This window comes from Condylura cristata, unplaced genomic scaffold (genome assembly GCF_000260355.1).
Source record: "Condylura cristata isolate star-nosed mole 26May11 unplaced genomic scaffold, ConCri1.0 scaffold00010, whole genome shotgun sequence".
NCBI lineage: Eukaryota > Metazoa > Chordata > Mammalia > Eulipotyphla > Talpidae > Condylura > Condylura cristata.
The window spans coordinates 58,364,641-58,380,945 of NW_004567111.1; the positions used below are offsets into that span (position 1 = coordinate 58,364,641).

The 16,305-nt window shown below is 37.0% G+C and overlaps 1 protein-coding gene across 1 annotated transcript in view; it reads right to left on the minus strand.

Moving 5' to 3' along the window:
* PARP4 (poly (ADP-ribose) polymerase family, member 4) overlaps nt 1–16,096 on the minus strand; it is a 116,601-nt gene extending 100,505 nt beyond the window's left edge. Inside the window, exons 1-5 of the mRNA XM_004680362.2 lie at nt 15,955–16,096; nt 11,644–11,776; nt 8,787–8,988; nt 5,539–5,605; nt 4,161–4,236 (exon numbers count right to left, since the gene is read on the minus strand). Coding sequence (XP_004680419.1) covers nt 4,161–4,236; nt 5,539–5,605; nt 8,787–8,988; nt 11,644–11,775 — 477 coding nt within the window. The 5' untranslated portion in view covers nt 11,776; nt 15,955–16,096. The remainder of the gene's footprint in view (nt 1–4,160; nt 4,237–5,538; nt 5,606–8,786; nt 8,989–11,643; nt 11,777–15,954) is intronic.
* Nucleotides 16,097–16,305: the final 209 nt, after the last annotated feature.

Consider the following 16,305-nt stretch of genomic DNA (forward strand, 5'->3'; position numbering starts at 1 on the left):
TTCAGACCAATCTCCCTAATGAACACCGATGCAAAAATCCTCAACAAAATCTTAGCTAACAGAATCCAACAATGCATTGAAAGAATAATACACCACGACCAAGTGGGCTTTACCCCAGGAGCACAAGGATTGTTCAACAACAGAAAATCAATTAATGTAATCCATCACATCAACCGACAGAAGAATAAAAACCACATAATCCTATCAACAGATGCGGAGAAGGCTTTCGACAAAGTTTAACACCCATTTATGTTTAAGGCCCTTAAGATCCTTGGAATAGAAAGAACATATCTCAATATGCTAAAAGCCATATATGATAAGCCCACAGCCAATATTACCCTCAACGAGAAAAGCTGAAAGCCTTTCTGTTGGGAGTGAACAAATGCGGAGATTTACTGAGGGACTGGAGAAAGGCAATAATAAATCAGGCCTTGCATCTAAAGGTCATAAGCTGGTAATAAATTGGGCCTTGCATCTGATTCACGGGTCCTTGCATCAGGATGGGACTAGATGAAGGTGATAACGAACTGGGCCTTACATCAAGGACACAGCGATGAGTCACCCCTTTGAAATCTGAGCTTAGGACCTATATAAGAGACCCTTCCCCCTTATTGAGTTGGCAGTAGCTGCAGACCCCATTCTATGGGCTCCATCTCAGCTGCTGTCCAGGAGCAATAAACTCTGCTTGCTCAGCCTTTCTGCCCCCTGCCTTCCTTTCTTGCGGCCGGTCACAGAAGTTGGGACAAAACACTTTCCTTTGAGATCAGGAATAAGACAAGGGTGTCCACTATTGCCACTGCTCTTCAACATAACACTGGAAGTTCTAACCAGTGCAATAAGACAGGAAAAAAGCATACAAGGAATCCAAATAGGGAAAGAAAAAGTAAAACTATCCTTATTTGCAGATGATATGTTAATTTATATGGAAAACTCTAAAAGCTCCACAGAGGAACTAATCAAAACCATCCACCAATATTTAGCAAGGTAGCAGGATATAAAATCAACACACAAAAGTCAGAGGCTTTCCGATACACAAACAACCAAGCAGAAGAAGCAGAGATAAAAACAAAAACAAAAACAAAAGCCATCCCCTTTTCAATTAAAACAAAAAGAATCAAATACCTGGGAGTCAACCTAACAAAAGAGGTAAAAGACCTCTACAAAGAAAATTACATAACACTGTTAAAAGAAATACAAGAAGACACCATGAAATGGAAAGACATCCCCTGCTCATGGATCGGGAGAATTAACATCATCAAAATGGCCATCCTGCCAAAAGCAATATACAGATTTAATGTCATCCCCATAAAAATCTCAATGACATTCTTCAAAGAAATAGAAAAAATGTGGATGAGATTCATGTGGAACAACAAAAAACCTCGAATAGCCAAAACCCTCATGTCTAAGAAAAATCAAAATGGAGTAGGCATTACAATCCCAACTTCAAGCTGTACTACAAAGCCATAATAATCAAAACTGCATGGTACTGGAATAAGAATAGACATACAGACCCGTGGATTCGAATAGAAAACCCAGATATAAACAAGTTTATAGACACCTAATTTTTGACAAAGGAGCAAAGAAGATACAATGGAACAAAGAAAATTTGTTCAGCAAGTGGTGCTGGGAAAACTGGGAAGCTACATGCAAAAAAATGAAACTAGATCACTGCTTCACTCCAGTCACAAAAATCAACTCGAAGTGGATTAAAGACCTAGACATAAGAACGGAAACCATAAAATACCTAGAAGCAAAGATGGGTCAAACACTACACGACATACACTTCAGCGACATCTTTAAAGACAGAGCACCCAATGCCACAACAGTGAAGGCAAAGATAAATAGATGGGACTACATCAAGTTAAAGAGCTTCTGTACAGCAAAAGAGACATTACAAAAAACAGACAGCCCACTAATTGGGAAAACATTTTCTCACACAAAATCAGTGGTAAAAGATTTATCACCAAAATATATGGAGAACTGATGATATAAATAAGGACCTAGACCTCATGGATTGAGCAGACATCTACAGAACGCTGCAGAAAAAAAAAAAAAAATCTGAGTAAACCTTTTATTTAAGCGCACATGGATCATGCTCCAGAAAAATACCGGATGGTTTCACTCATAGCAGGAATATAATGGACCAAGCGGGAAAATAACAAAAATAATGAACAACCATATACCAGAGACATTTTGCGGGGGTAGAGTGGGGAATGGGATCAAAAACGGGGGGTGGAGAGGGAAGTGCACGAGATTATGGTGATGGCACACGGGTGACTTGGTGATGGGAAACCCCAGGGGATTACAATTGAGATGGGGAAAAAAAAATGTACAAAATGATGTAAAAATAAACTGTTGAAAAAAAAAAAACAAAAACCTAGAGCAAAGTCAACAGAGGAATGAATAGGAAGACTAGAACAAAGTAAGGAGTAGAGTAACAAAAAAGGCAAACAAAAAGGCAAGGCAAACAAATGACAAAGATGGATGCCAGTATATAATTTTAACTCTAAATATAAATGGGCTAAATTCATCAATAATCCAGAGTAGCAGGCTGGATTGAAAAACAGAACAAATCTTTTGTTGTCTACAAGAAACACATTTAGCTACAAAAGATAAGTAGACTGAAAGTGAAACAACGGAAAGCAATTCTAATGGACCTATAAAGAAGGAAGGAACTCATATTAGATAAAATAGCCTTGAAACTAAAAATGGTTAAAAGACACACAGATGATCACTACATTATTAAGGGGATAATACATCAGGAAGACATAACACTCATCAACAAATACTCATCAAATGAAGGAGCACCAAAATATATCAGATAAGTATTAACACCTCTGAAAACAGACATTAGAGAAAATACATATGTAGTATAAGACTTCAATATACCACTCACCAATGGACAGATCAATGAGACAAAAAATAAGTAAATACATGCTCCAGAACTGACCATATACTGGGACACAAGACAAAAATCAGCAGATACACTAAGACTGAAATCATACCAACAAACTTCTCTGACCATGAAGGCATCAATTAGAAGTAAACCATAAAAATAAAGCAAGGTACCTTGGAGATTGAAACCCACAATGGAAGACCATTAGATCAATGAGTAGAACAAAGAAGAAACTAAAAAATACATGGAGATGAATGATAGCGAAGACACAACTCTCCAGCATACGTGGGGCACATAAAAGCAGTTGTAAACAACAAGAAACAACCAAATATCCCACCTTAAAGAGCTGGAAAAAGAACAACAAAAACCTAAATGGTAATAGAAGAAAGGAAATAATAAAAATTAAAGCAGAAATAAATGAAATAGAAGTTAAGAAAACAATCCAAAGTATCAATGAAACAAAAATTTGGCTCTTTGAAAAAATGAACAAAATAGACAAACATTTAGCCAGTCTCACAAAGAAAAAAACAAGAGAAAGCACAAATAAATAGGATCATAATCAAAAGAGGAGAAATCACCACAGACACAGCAGAAAACAAAAAATAGTAATCAGAGATTATTATGAAAAATTTTATGCAAACAAGTTCAACAATCTAGAAGAGATGGACAATTCCTACAACTTTACAACAATCCAAAACTAGATAAAGAAGGAGTAGAACACAGAAACTGGCCATTTACAAGCAGTGAAATTGAAACAGTAATCAAAACCCTCTCCAAAATCAAAAGCCCAGGACTGTATGGAGTCACAAATGAATTCTACCAAACATTCAGAAACAAACTCATGCCTGTACTGCACAAACTCTTAAAAATTTGAGAAGGGGCTCTCCCTAGTGGCACAACAGGTTGAAGCACCACATTATGAAACACTCTGAAGCCATTGCAGCATGAGTTTGATCCCCGGCAACGGAGCTGACGTACATGGCGTGGCCGACCTCTTCTGACCTGCCGGCTGCTCCCCTCAGCAGTGTACTTTGTCATTCTGCCTGTTCTGTTCCCCACTCTGTCTCTAGTGAATCCTCTCACTGTCCCTGCATCTCTGGCCTGTACCCCAGTTCTGTGTGCATAAATAAATAAATTTTTAAAAATCAAAACATATGTTCAGGAGTATTTATTTAGAATATGCACAAATTTTTTAAAATAACATGAAAATTAATAAACCAGAAAAATTCAAAACAGTTTTTATTATAAATGGAAAGACTATTACCTTTTCCAAGTTGTTATATTTTGCAACTTCAAAATCTTGAGGAAAATGAAGGATTTCAACAGCATCTGCATTAAAACTAAATTTTGCATAATTAAAATGTTAAAATTAAATCGTACTTTTAGTCGAAAAGATGATTAAGATGATTTAGTCTAAGAGGTCTTGTATAATGAGCAAGATGCCATCTTTAACTAATTCGAATACTTGATGTCTCCCAGGGAAGGAAGCAGAACAGGAAGCAGAGCAGAAGTGTAAAAGAAACAAACTAGCACATTGGAGAAAGAACAGCTCTTGTAGCAATGGACAATAAGTCCTCAATTTGGCTTCTGACACAGCAGCTGTGTCACTTGTCAGCCCACATCTCCAGAATACCTGCAATAACTCTTTAAAAGGTGTCAGAATTCTCACAATCTGTACTTTCTATGTTGATATTTGTTCTTTCTTTTAATAATACTATTACTAACCAAATGTGGTGCCTACTTGATATGGCAAATTGGGGTCTGTTTTAAGTAGCCATATATAAACTTCAGATTCCACACAGTACTTGAGTAAGTTTATTATTATATCCATTTTTTAAAATAATCACACAGAAAGTAAAGAATTGTCTTGCTCTAAATGCTGCTCAGTAAGGTGACAGAGTATATATAGCCCACCCAAACTTCATCTCCAGTGGTTTCTTTTTCTAAAAAATCAACCTAGTTATGTCCATGAGTGATGGCATAAAAAGTTATGTCCACAAATTATATCGTTAAAAGTGAAATCATTATACTAGTTGAATTACAGGCTTTAAATAAAAACATAAAAGATAAATAAGATCTATTAAAATATTACAAAAATCCACTGATTTACTGAACTGTACTAATAACATGTTAATACTATTCTTGAGGCTTACAAAACATTTACAAACTCTGTTGTGTGTCTTAAAGACCAGAAATAGATAACTAATAGCCAAGAGTTGAAAATGACCTAAATGCTCATGGACAAAAGAGTAGATAAATTAAAAAAATATGAAATCCTGACATTAGCAACAACATGGGTGGACCAAGAGAGTATTATGCTTAATGAAATGTCAGGTGGAGAAAAAGAAACATTGTCAGATGCAGAAAAACAAGCATCATATGATTTCACTCATATACAAAAGAGAAACAAAACAAAGGAATCAACTAATTTAACTTTTAGACTCTAAGGGAAAATTGATGGTTATGAGAAGGGAAGGCAGAAAGGAGTGAAGTAAATCAGGCAAAAGGAGTCAACTGTATGGTGAAAAGAATGGACTTCTGGTGGTGAACATAAACAGACACTGATGTATAATGATATACATCTGAAACCAATGTTCTAATACAATGTCATTTCAATATAAACATTCAAAAAGGTTGATTACTTAGTGAGTTCCACAATGTTGTCCTCTTCTGTGGAACTGTCCCGGGATGGATCATTTGTTTTCACTTCTAGAATTAAAACAAAGCACTTGTTTAGTACTCAAAGACTTATTGAAAACAGAGCTAACAATAAATACTGGAATTATTAAGATTCTTAATTAAGATGGGTCACATGTGCCATGGTGTTCTATATGTTTAGGTACCCTAAAATTAGTTATATTTATTGGTAATGTAAGGATAATGGAGGAAAAAAGGAAGGTAGAAAAAATAGAACATATTATTACAATTCTAATTGGCATGTGAGGATTCTAATGCAATCTTTATTATCCAAAAATCACTGATAGGCACACAATTTTCAGTGACATTCTTTTCTTCTGAAGATTATGGTAAGCATAGTTATAAAATACACTTTTTTTTTTTTAAAGATTTATTTATTTGTGCATACAGAACTGGGGTACAGGCCAGAGGCTCAGGGGCAGTGAGAGGCTTCACCAGAGACAGAGTGGGGAACAGAACAGGCAGATCGACGAAGTACACTGCTGAGGGGAGCAGCGGGCGGGTCAGGAGAGGTCTGCCTCGCCATGTGGACTCCTCCGGGGTAGGCGGGGATAGAACTCATGCGGAAGCGGCTTTAGATTCTCAGTGCTGTGCTCTAACCCGCTGCGCCACCAGGGAGGGCCCTAAAATACACTTTTAACTACAGAGTCAAAATGAGTTCTAAGTGCCATCACTTCACAAAGGAGTCTACTTTAGAGGGAAATTTAAGGGCTCTTATGTGACAGCAAATAAGTTCTGCTTCATATTTTTCTGTAGAGTAACTGTAATACCATAGCATTATAAAATATAGTAATAACTTTTAATGCATGATTGTTTTTTGTTTAAATTAAGGCATCATATTTCAAAAGTCACCATAGAAGACATCCAGATGGCCAACAGACATATGTACAAATGTCTGTCATCACTCATCAGGGAAATGCAAATCAAAACAATGAAATACCACCTCACACCAATGAAAAAGGCCCAAAATTAAAAACCAGAAACAATAAGAGCTGCTGAAGTTTTGGTGAAAAAGGAACCCTTTTTCACTGTTGATGGGAATAAAAACTGGTCCAGACATTATGGAAAGAAGTATGGAGATTCCTAAAAAGACTAAAAATGGATCGACCATATGACCCACCAATTCCATTCCTAGGTATGTACCCAAAGAACACAAAAGTACTAATTCAAAAAGAAACCTGCACTCCCATGTTTATGGCAGAACGATTACCAAAGGACAACATATGGAAACAACCTAAATGTCCCAGAACAGAGGAGGGGATCTGTTCTGTGTATATAAACACAATGAACACAAGACGTGACATATATACACAATGGAATACTATTCAACAATCAAAAAAGATAAACTCATGCCATTTGTGGCAACATGGATGGAGCTGGAAGGGATAATTCCAAGTGAAATAAGCCAGTAGAAGAAAGGTAAATACCTGATGGTGTCACTTATAAGTAGAATCTAGAGAAACCAAACAAAGGGTCAGACAAAGACAAACTGTAGGACCAACCGTTAAAAGCAGAAAATAGATCTGAGAATATTCAGGAGGAGAGGGAAACTGGAATGAGAGGGTGAGAGTAGGAAACAGGGTACGGGAAGACAACACAATAGACTATGGTGGAGGACTCTGGGTGCTTTGATTATGGGAAAATTATAGTGACAACATCTAAGGAGAAAAATCCTATATTGTGAAAAAATCAACAATGATGTTTAAATAAATTAAAATAAAAAGTAACACCCCCCCCAAAAAAAATAGTGGTCAAGATAAAGTGATAATCACTGCCTAAAATTAATTAGTTTTGGTGAAATGATAAAGATGAGTTCCAATTTGAAAATGGCTTTAAGTGAATTAAGTGTCCATTGAGTAAACATTATCGACATTTATACTTTGTTCATGTTTTCTTCAATGTACTAGAAAAAATTTCTCTAAATCATTAACAAAATAACAAAAAAAAATTTCAAAGATTAGCTAACTATTTGCAGTAATACTGAATGTGACTTTACCATCTTAGATATTGAAAAATGTTCACAGGAGGCCTCCCTGGTGATGCAAGGGGTTAAGTTGCACATTATGAGCCTGTGGACAGCCACTGAGGCACAAATTCAATCCCTGGCCAAGAGCTAACCCATAGGTGCAGCAGATCTCTTCTGTCTCACCCACGTTCCCCTCAGTAATTTCAGTCAATCCACCTGTTCCGCTCCCCACTCTGTTTCTGGTGAGTCCTCTCACCCCCTGTACCTCTGCCCTGTACCCCAGTTCTTGTATGCATAAATAAATCTTTAAAAAAATGTTCATGGGCCTGACCAGGTTAAAGCACAGCACTAAGAAGCTAACGCCACTTCAGCATGAGTTTGACCCCTGTCCCTGAAGTGACCCACATGGTGTGGGCAGACCTCTCCTGACCCGCCCACTGCTCTCCTCAGCAGTGTACTTTGTCAGCCTGTTCTAGTCCCCACTCTGACTCTGGTGAATCCTCTCACTGGCCCTGCACTTCTGGCCTGTACCCTACTTCGGCATGCATAAATAAATAAATCTTAAAAAAAAATGTTCACAATGTGAAAGGAATCTGCCTGTTTTGTTCAGCTGCCATATTTAAAGACAGCAGGAAAAGTCTGGTGACAGCATTTCCAGATTATCATTTTTCTAAAGAGGCTACACCATAACAAAACAATTACTATCTAACTGTTATCTAACATATTGCTTGTGCTTACTATAAACTGGTAGTTATCAAAACTGCTTAAAGTTTGATGTTACACTTGGGGAGTATATTTTTTTATATACAAGGTCAGATTCGAAAATAGATAAAATCTGAGTTTATGAAGGAGATGTGCTTCTTATGGAAATAACTTCTTTAGCATAATGCTGGTCATAAAATTTCCAGTTATTAAGTTGTGGTGATACTTTTTTAATGCAAAGATTCAGCTCTTCCAGTTAGAATTACAAAAATTATCAATTTTTCTGATATTATCAATATTTTTGTAGTCATTTGAATTTAATCACACTAAATTAGATATTAAGAAATTTATTTCTGCGGCCAACATAGTTTTTGGCATTCACTATTATGTTGTCCATCTTTTGGAATAATAAAACATCTATTTTCATAGTATTTCTGGACAATTCATTCACTGTAATATCTTTGACACAGCAACTTTCTTATTATTAAACCTACAACACATTAAGTGCTTAAAATAAAAGCTTACCAGAACTGCTTTCCTTTTGACCAGGAGGTCGTATGGTGTCCAGTGACTTGTCAGGATCATAATTCTTTATATCCAGGAGTCGCCCTTCTCTAACAGATTCCCATACAAAATCTGGGTTGGCAATATGAATATGGTTCTTCTGGACAGAGTTCAGTTGACGATGACTGAGAACATCAGTACTGTCTAAGATTACATGTGTACACTAAGAAAGAATCAATTCACTTTGCATTAGTAAAAACACAATTATAATAAAGCATTTGTATTAATTCTGAAATTTTTATCCTTAAAAAGTCTTGTTTGAAGGTAATTTGTAGTAATATTTCTCAAACTTCTGAAGCTCATAAATATCATTTCCATATAAAAATTTTTAAAAATTTTCAAAAAGTATGGATATGATCACACCATGACTGCTTAACCAACCCTAAAGGTGTTTCCAGGCCCTCCCTGGGGTCGCGGCGGGTTAAAGCATAGCACTAAGACGCTAAAGCCACTTCCGCATGAGTTCGATCCCTGCCTACCCGGGGAGGTGACCACATGGCCAGGCAGACCTCTCCTGACCCGCCTGCTGCTCCCCTCAGCAGTGTACTTCGTTGATCTGCCTGTTCTGTTTCCTGGTCTGTCTCTGGTGAATCCTCTCACCCTCCACATCTCTGGCCTGTACCTCAGTTCTGTATGAATAAATAAATAAATCTTAAAAAAAAAAAGGTGTTTCCAAATATTCACTACTATAAACAATGCTGCACTAAACATCTTCACCTATGAAATCATTGCATACTTGTATACTTATTTCCTTAGGTGGAATGAGAGGTTCAAATACATTTAGTATTTACTATAATTTATACTTTTATTATTTTTTAATAAAAGTAGAATAGACCACTGTTTTATGATACCAATCTGTCCTATATGTGTATCATGTAAGCTCTATAGTTCACTGATACTGTATAATTTTTTCTAAATAGCATAATTTGAAAATTTTGGCACACAGCTCAGCTTATATAAGACCATTATGAGTCATACAATAAACAAAAATACTAAGAATGTCATTTTTGTGGCTATTAAAAAATAAGTAAAGTAACAAATTGGAAAGGTTCAAAATCATTCAGAGTTTGCTAATGGAGTAGGTAGAAAAAAAAATTCTTGTGCCAATTCAGTAACTTCACATACCATCACATTCTTTATAATTTCCTCTTACAATTTAATTGAAAATCTTCTTTTTAATATGCTTTTTAGGACCTGTGGTTATGGTTTAGCACAAAATTTTTACACACTTCAACAACCAGCATTTACATGAAAAGATACATATAAACTAACAAATAAAACACTTCTATATTTTACTTAAAAAAAAAATCCCATGGACTTGTGTAACAAAAGATCTTCCAACACATAAATATGTTGTGTTTGGTTTATATGCAATATTATTCAAGTGCCCCATCTACAAGATCTAGTTGGCAGCAATTGTAATGTGATCATTTGTAGGGGAGAGAGAAGAACAAATCAATTGTAAAGTGATTTTACATTCTGACAGGAGGAAGTAATTTTAAAGTGATATGATCATCTAGAGGCACATTATAAAGTGGGAGTCATCTGTACAGACACTTTGTAGAACACCTGGAAAGCAAAATAATGGATTTAACTTATTCCCCATCATTGTTTCCAGTTCCCTTTCCCTAGAGGCTATTCTTCTATTGTAATTGTTCTTCAGGTCTCTCTCTAGAGCTATACTGTGCATAGGCAGCCCATGTATAAGTACAAAGCCATTTTTTAAGCCACAAAATGCAGTATCTAAATATATTATTTTGTCTTGTTTTCTAATTAATTTATTGATATATTTCGGATCATTCCTCATTACTACATATTCAGCTGTCTCCTGGTACGCACATTTCAGATGTTTATATATATTGGAAAAAATACTTCCAAAAGGGTTGCATTTACCATAGTTGAGAATTTAAAAAAGGAAGAGACCATGTTGGCATTCTCTACCCAGAAGATAAACTAGGAAATTATAACAAGCACGAATTTTTTCATCCATTCACAAAAATGGTGAAGCAGATAAATGAGGGAAGCTATGTAAAGGAAGTCTATGCAATTCTTCTTGAACAGTCTCATTCCATTTCTGATGATCATAAACAAACTAACTGTGAGAGGTATCACTTTCCAGCTGAAGTTGAACATGTGCCACAAAACAAACTAGGCCCCCTGAGCTGTACAGGAGGGCAAGCTGACTGAGCACCCCAAATGACCAAAAAGAGGAAAAGCAACAGATAGGCAGGCCCTGCATTTATAGGCGTGGGCCTTCATGACTTTGAGCTTCAATTTTTACTTCTTATCATGTGGTAGTTAAAAAAGAAGTGAGTCTTAATTATTTCAAGATTTTATCCAGCTGTTACATCCTATAACTAAACTATCAGGTCTACAATTCATTTTGAAAGAGGGAAGGTAAATTCCTTCACCCTTAAGAAAAAACAAATGGTATAAATTGTACTAAAAAGGTATGCATGTTTCCTTCTCTGTCTCCTATAATTAAACATGCAGGTGTCACTCTGGTGTTGACATTCTGATGACTACAGGATACTAAAAGTAAATGTTCTGCACTATAACATTTCTCCTGCAAGAACAGATTTGACTGGTCTGAAATTATTTCTATTTATGTCTCTGGCTGTGCGCTAATAAGATCAGATTTACAGGGTGTGTGGAATTTTCCTACTCACAGGAATAGAAGATGGGACTGGAAATGTGAGGTGGAGTTCCTGCTTCTGCCTCTCTCTCCCAAGTGGTAATATCACAATTTATCTTGTTTTCCCTTACTCCCCTTAGTGCACTATGTCTAGTGTACAATTCCTATGAAATTTGCAAATACCTGAGGATTTAACAAAAGGGTAAAATTTCCACCATTTTCCTTAATGTCAGTTTGTAGCTTTTTCTTCTGATGACGAGGTAAGTGCTTGACTTTCAAAAAGAAGATACAATTTGCAAAAATTCCCATGGTCATCCTGTAAAAAAAGTTAAAGTCAAAGATTTTTAAATTCTCATTTCAGTGATTTAGAATTGTTTTACACAAAAATTGTAGGGCAGGTAAGCATTATATTTTTAAAAGATATCACAATCATGTTACAATCACAAACACTATTTTCCAAGCTTGCAATATGTATGTTGGTTTTTTAATGATTTCTACCTTTAGAGTTTATAATTTGACCCCTCAATACCTTTGTATTGGCTCAAGCTATAACATCTTAAAAATATGAGACTTGAATTTCAGACCCAGTGTACAGTTTTAAGAATATGAAAGAATTTACATCCAAATTTGAAAATATTATGGTATAATAAAACCTTGGATTTTTAATGCATGTAATTCTATAAATTCAGAGATCCACTAGTTATGTAGGTTTCTGTTAAGTCACTTGGGAGAAAACTTGACTGGATGAAAAAGTCAACCCTTGGTCTGATGTTCATTTCTAGGAAAGCTGCCCCCTCTACCTCTAATCTCCTTTCTATAGTGTAACTTTAGTATGGTGTCAAAAACTCCAAGCTTGCCTCAGGGTCTTCACACATGGAACTTTCCTCCTACTGGTCTCATTCCAACACTGTACACCCAAAAGAGGAACTAGCATTTATCTGTCTAATGAATAAATAAAGAAATTAGGAGGTTATATTTCTTTTTCTTATGAAGTCTGTTTAAATGTAAGCCCCTTTCAATAACATTAACATTTACTAATTTCACATTTATTTACTGTAATTTGCATTTAAATTGACTATAACTAGCATTTGTAGATGGGAGTGAAGATGATGGGTACTGTGAAAGATTAGACCACACTAGTAAGACTAATCTATCTTGACCTTACTCTACAACTAAAGAAATAAAACAATAGAACACTCTAAAGAATCACTAACAATTTGAGGACAGTCTATTTACTATATACCTACTTCTACAGAAAAAGCCAGGCTGAAGACCTAAGAGCTAATAGAAAAGTAACTGCTCATGCTCACCGTAGGCAACCTGGAATAAACAGAACCACATAAAAATTGCAAAATAATTTCAAATATGGGGACCATGTTATCAATTTGTTTTGCTTTCTTATTTCAGCTTTTTTCTAGATGTATGTACTATACACCTAGACTATACTGTTATCAAAATAAAAATCATACTGTATTCACAATACCGAATCTTGCATTTTATGTCAGGATTTTAACATTAAACATTCTTGGAAAATACTTTAAATAGTAGTAAAGGGTTCAGAACAAGTCTCCCCCAAATGGCTATTTTGGCATTTGGATTATTTTGAGTGAAGGTAAATAAGATATAACAGATTCAAGAACAAATTTTACTGCTCTCATTTCCATAAAGGGCACTGCTTATTTCCAAAAATAACTTTAAAAGTACATGTCAAAATCAACAGGCAACTATAAACCAGAGAAATTCTGCAGGGGGGTAAAAGGAGACACAGGGACAATGGTGATGGTACATGGGTGAACTGGTGGTGGGAATTTCACTGGGACTATACCAGAGATGAGAAAGCATACATTGTACAAAAATGAAGAATGATGTAAAAAATACATAAAATAAAAATAAACAACTTTTTTGTGATCTATCAGTACAGAAAAGGAAATACCTAATTACATCTAAGAACATCTGTCCTTCTAATTTCCTGTAAATTAATTACACTCCTACCCTAGCCCATCCTTGGCTCAAGATAGCATAGAAAACTTTCTTTTATCTGACTGTCTTTGGTCCCTCCCCTCTAGACTGACTCCCCATACATATAAAATTAGTTTTCCTCCTTTTAACCTCTCTTGTCAATTTAATAAACTGACAAGTCTGCAAAACTTTAGAGGGCAGCGATTTTTCCTCCCCTACAAATGCTACCTTATGGATGCATTATAAATGAATTATTTCTATATTGCTGGGCAATTAAATTATTTCTCAGTTTTTGTACCAAAAACAAAGCTGTAATGTAGATCTTTATATGTAAATCTTTGATGCAGCTACAATGACAGTTCTAAATTCCTTATCAGTACTGAATTAAAAAGTTTAAATCAATTTTGATTCTTATTAGATTACATTAATTTTCAGCTTTAGCTTAAATTGTATTACTTTTGTTTTGCTTACACTTCCTAGTATATTAGGATATTACTATTTTTCTTTCTAAAAATAGCTTCTCCCCCAAGTAATTTAATCATTATGAAGAAAAATAAAAAGCACCCATAGTGGTGGAAATGTTCTGAACTAAATTATGATCATGGTATACAACTTGGTAATCTTTAAAAGTCATTTTAAAGTACAATTAAAATGAATGAATTTAATATGTAAAATTTTGCCTCAACAAAGTTGTTTTTTTTTTTTTTTAAGATTTATTTATTTGTGCATACAGAACTGGGGTACAGGCCAGAGACGCGGAGGGTGAGAGGATTCACCAGAGACAGAGCGGGGAGCAGAACAGGCAGATCGATGAAGTACACTGCTGAGGGGAGCAGTGGGCGGGTCAGGAGAGGTCTGCCACGCCATGTGGTCACCTCCGGGGCAGGCGGGAATCGAACTCATGCGGAAGCGACTTTAGATTCTCAGTGCTGTGCTTTAACCCGCTGCGCCACCAGGGAGGGCCCAAACAAAGTTGTTTTTAAAAAAGCATCTATGATCACTTCATCTAGAAATATCATTGTTAATATTTTGGTATTTTTCTGTTATGCTTTCAGCTATTATATTAAAAAACTCTTTCTAAAAATTATTTACTATTTCTTTAATTTTTAAAGATTTATTTATTTATGCAAACAGAACTGGGGTACAGGCCAGAGGTAGGGATGGTGAGAGGATTCACCGGAGACAGAGTGGGGTAGTAGAACAGGTAGACAGAGGAAGTACACTGCTAAGGGGAAAAGCAAGTGAGACAGGAGAGGTCTACTGGGCCATATGGATCACCTCTGGGGCCAGAGGTTGGTTGGAACTTGTACTGAAGCGGCTGCAACTAGCTTGCAGTGCTGTGTCCTCACCCCTTAAGCCAGTAGGGAGGGCCCTTACCTAAATTTTCAATATAATTTTCCTATGTCACTAAATATCCTTTAATATATTTGTAGTGGCTATATAAATTTTACTTTAATTCTTCCCCAAATCATCAGATATTTGGTTATTTTAGATTATTTATAATTATAAATATACTTTGAAGGAAATAGTCCACTTTGTTGTTGGAATAAATGGCACCCAGTGGATTAGATAGATGGCCAGTCCTGGAATTATTGGATCAAGCCATATAGGGTTTTTGTTGTTGTTTGTGTGTTTTCACTTTTTTAATGTTTTAAAAGGCCCAGGTTTATCAGGAAAAGGAGAAAGGAAGAAAGGGACATCTACATAGACACAGGTGGGCCAAAGCTGCTATTGATGCTCTGCAAAAGTAAAAAGTTCATGAAAGGTGTCTGCATAGGTCGGGAAGCTTCCAGTATGGATATTTTTGAGTTTATCACTTTTTGTGTGATAAAATGTACCTAACAAAACTTGCTGTTTCAATATTTCAAAAATGTACATACAGTTCAGAATCATTAAATTTATTCATTTTAATTGCGGAACCTGAACCAAAGTTTGTACATTCCTTAGAAGGTGAATCAGAAAAGGCTCAGTCCTTTCATGAGTCATCATGAATTATTCATGACTCAGAAATTGTTCAACTGATATCTAGGAGTTCAACTTCGGACTTGGCACGTACACTGAGTGTTTTTATCACAGCTTCCCTAGTTCTTCTACACAGGCCAAACGTTATACGGGTCAAACTGCATTCCCTGGCTATACATAAAAATACTGTACTTTTTCAAACGTTTCCTTTGAAATTAAGTCTCAGTAGGTGAACTGGATGTTCGCCAGATAGAAACAAGGCCCCCTGCATTCTACATACTTTTCCTCATCTTCCCCGGCACAGCACTCCCTGGAGACCCGGGTCCGCGCGCGTCTACGCACTCGGACAGGCCCCGCTATCTTCCTCGGAAGAGCGCGCGCCCCCTGCCCAGAGCGCAGGGGTCCCGGCGCGCTTCCATCCTGCAAAAGCCGACCCAGAGGTAAGGACCCTGCACGGCCCGCAGAGACTCCGCCGGGGAGCCTAGGCGCCCGCCTCCCGGTCAGATTACCAGAACCCCGGCCATGGCCAGGCCCGAGCCCGGCCAGTTCCGCCACACCGCAGTGTCGGCTCACCTACGAGTCTGTGCGCCCCCACGGGCGCCCGGGGGTCTGGCGCCCTTGCTCCAAAAGGTCGGCGGTCAGCTGTGTGGAGGCTTCTTACCTGCGCGTCTAAGCCCCAGCACACGGATTCCCCGCGGCTGACGCAGTGGGGTGGGGATTGCTTCCGGATACTGGGCGCAGCTGCGGGCTGGGACGGCTGGGGGATGGCCTGCAGCCTGCAGCCTCCTTAGGCCGCGCCCCCGAAAGGGGAGACTGGAGTGGTTCCTGGCGCTGGGGCGCCGGGGATGAAGCCGCCCTCTGAACAGACTTTCCTCGAGCATTATCTCAGGATGGCCCAGGCTTTTTCTTAGTTTCATCTTTCAG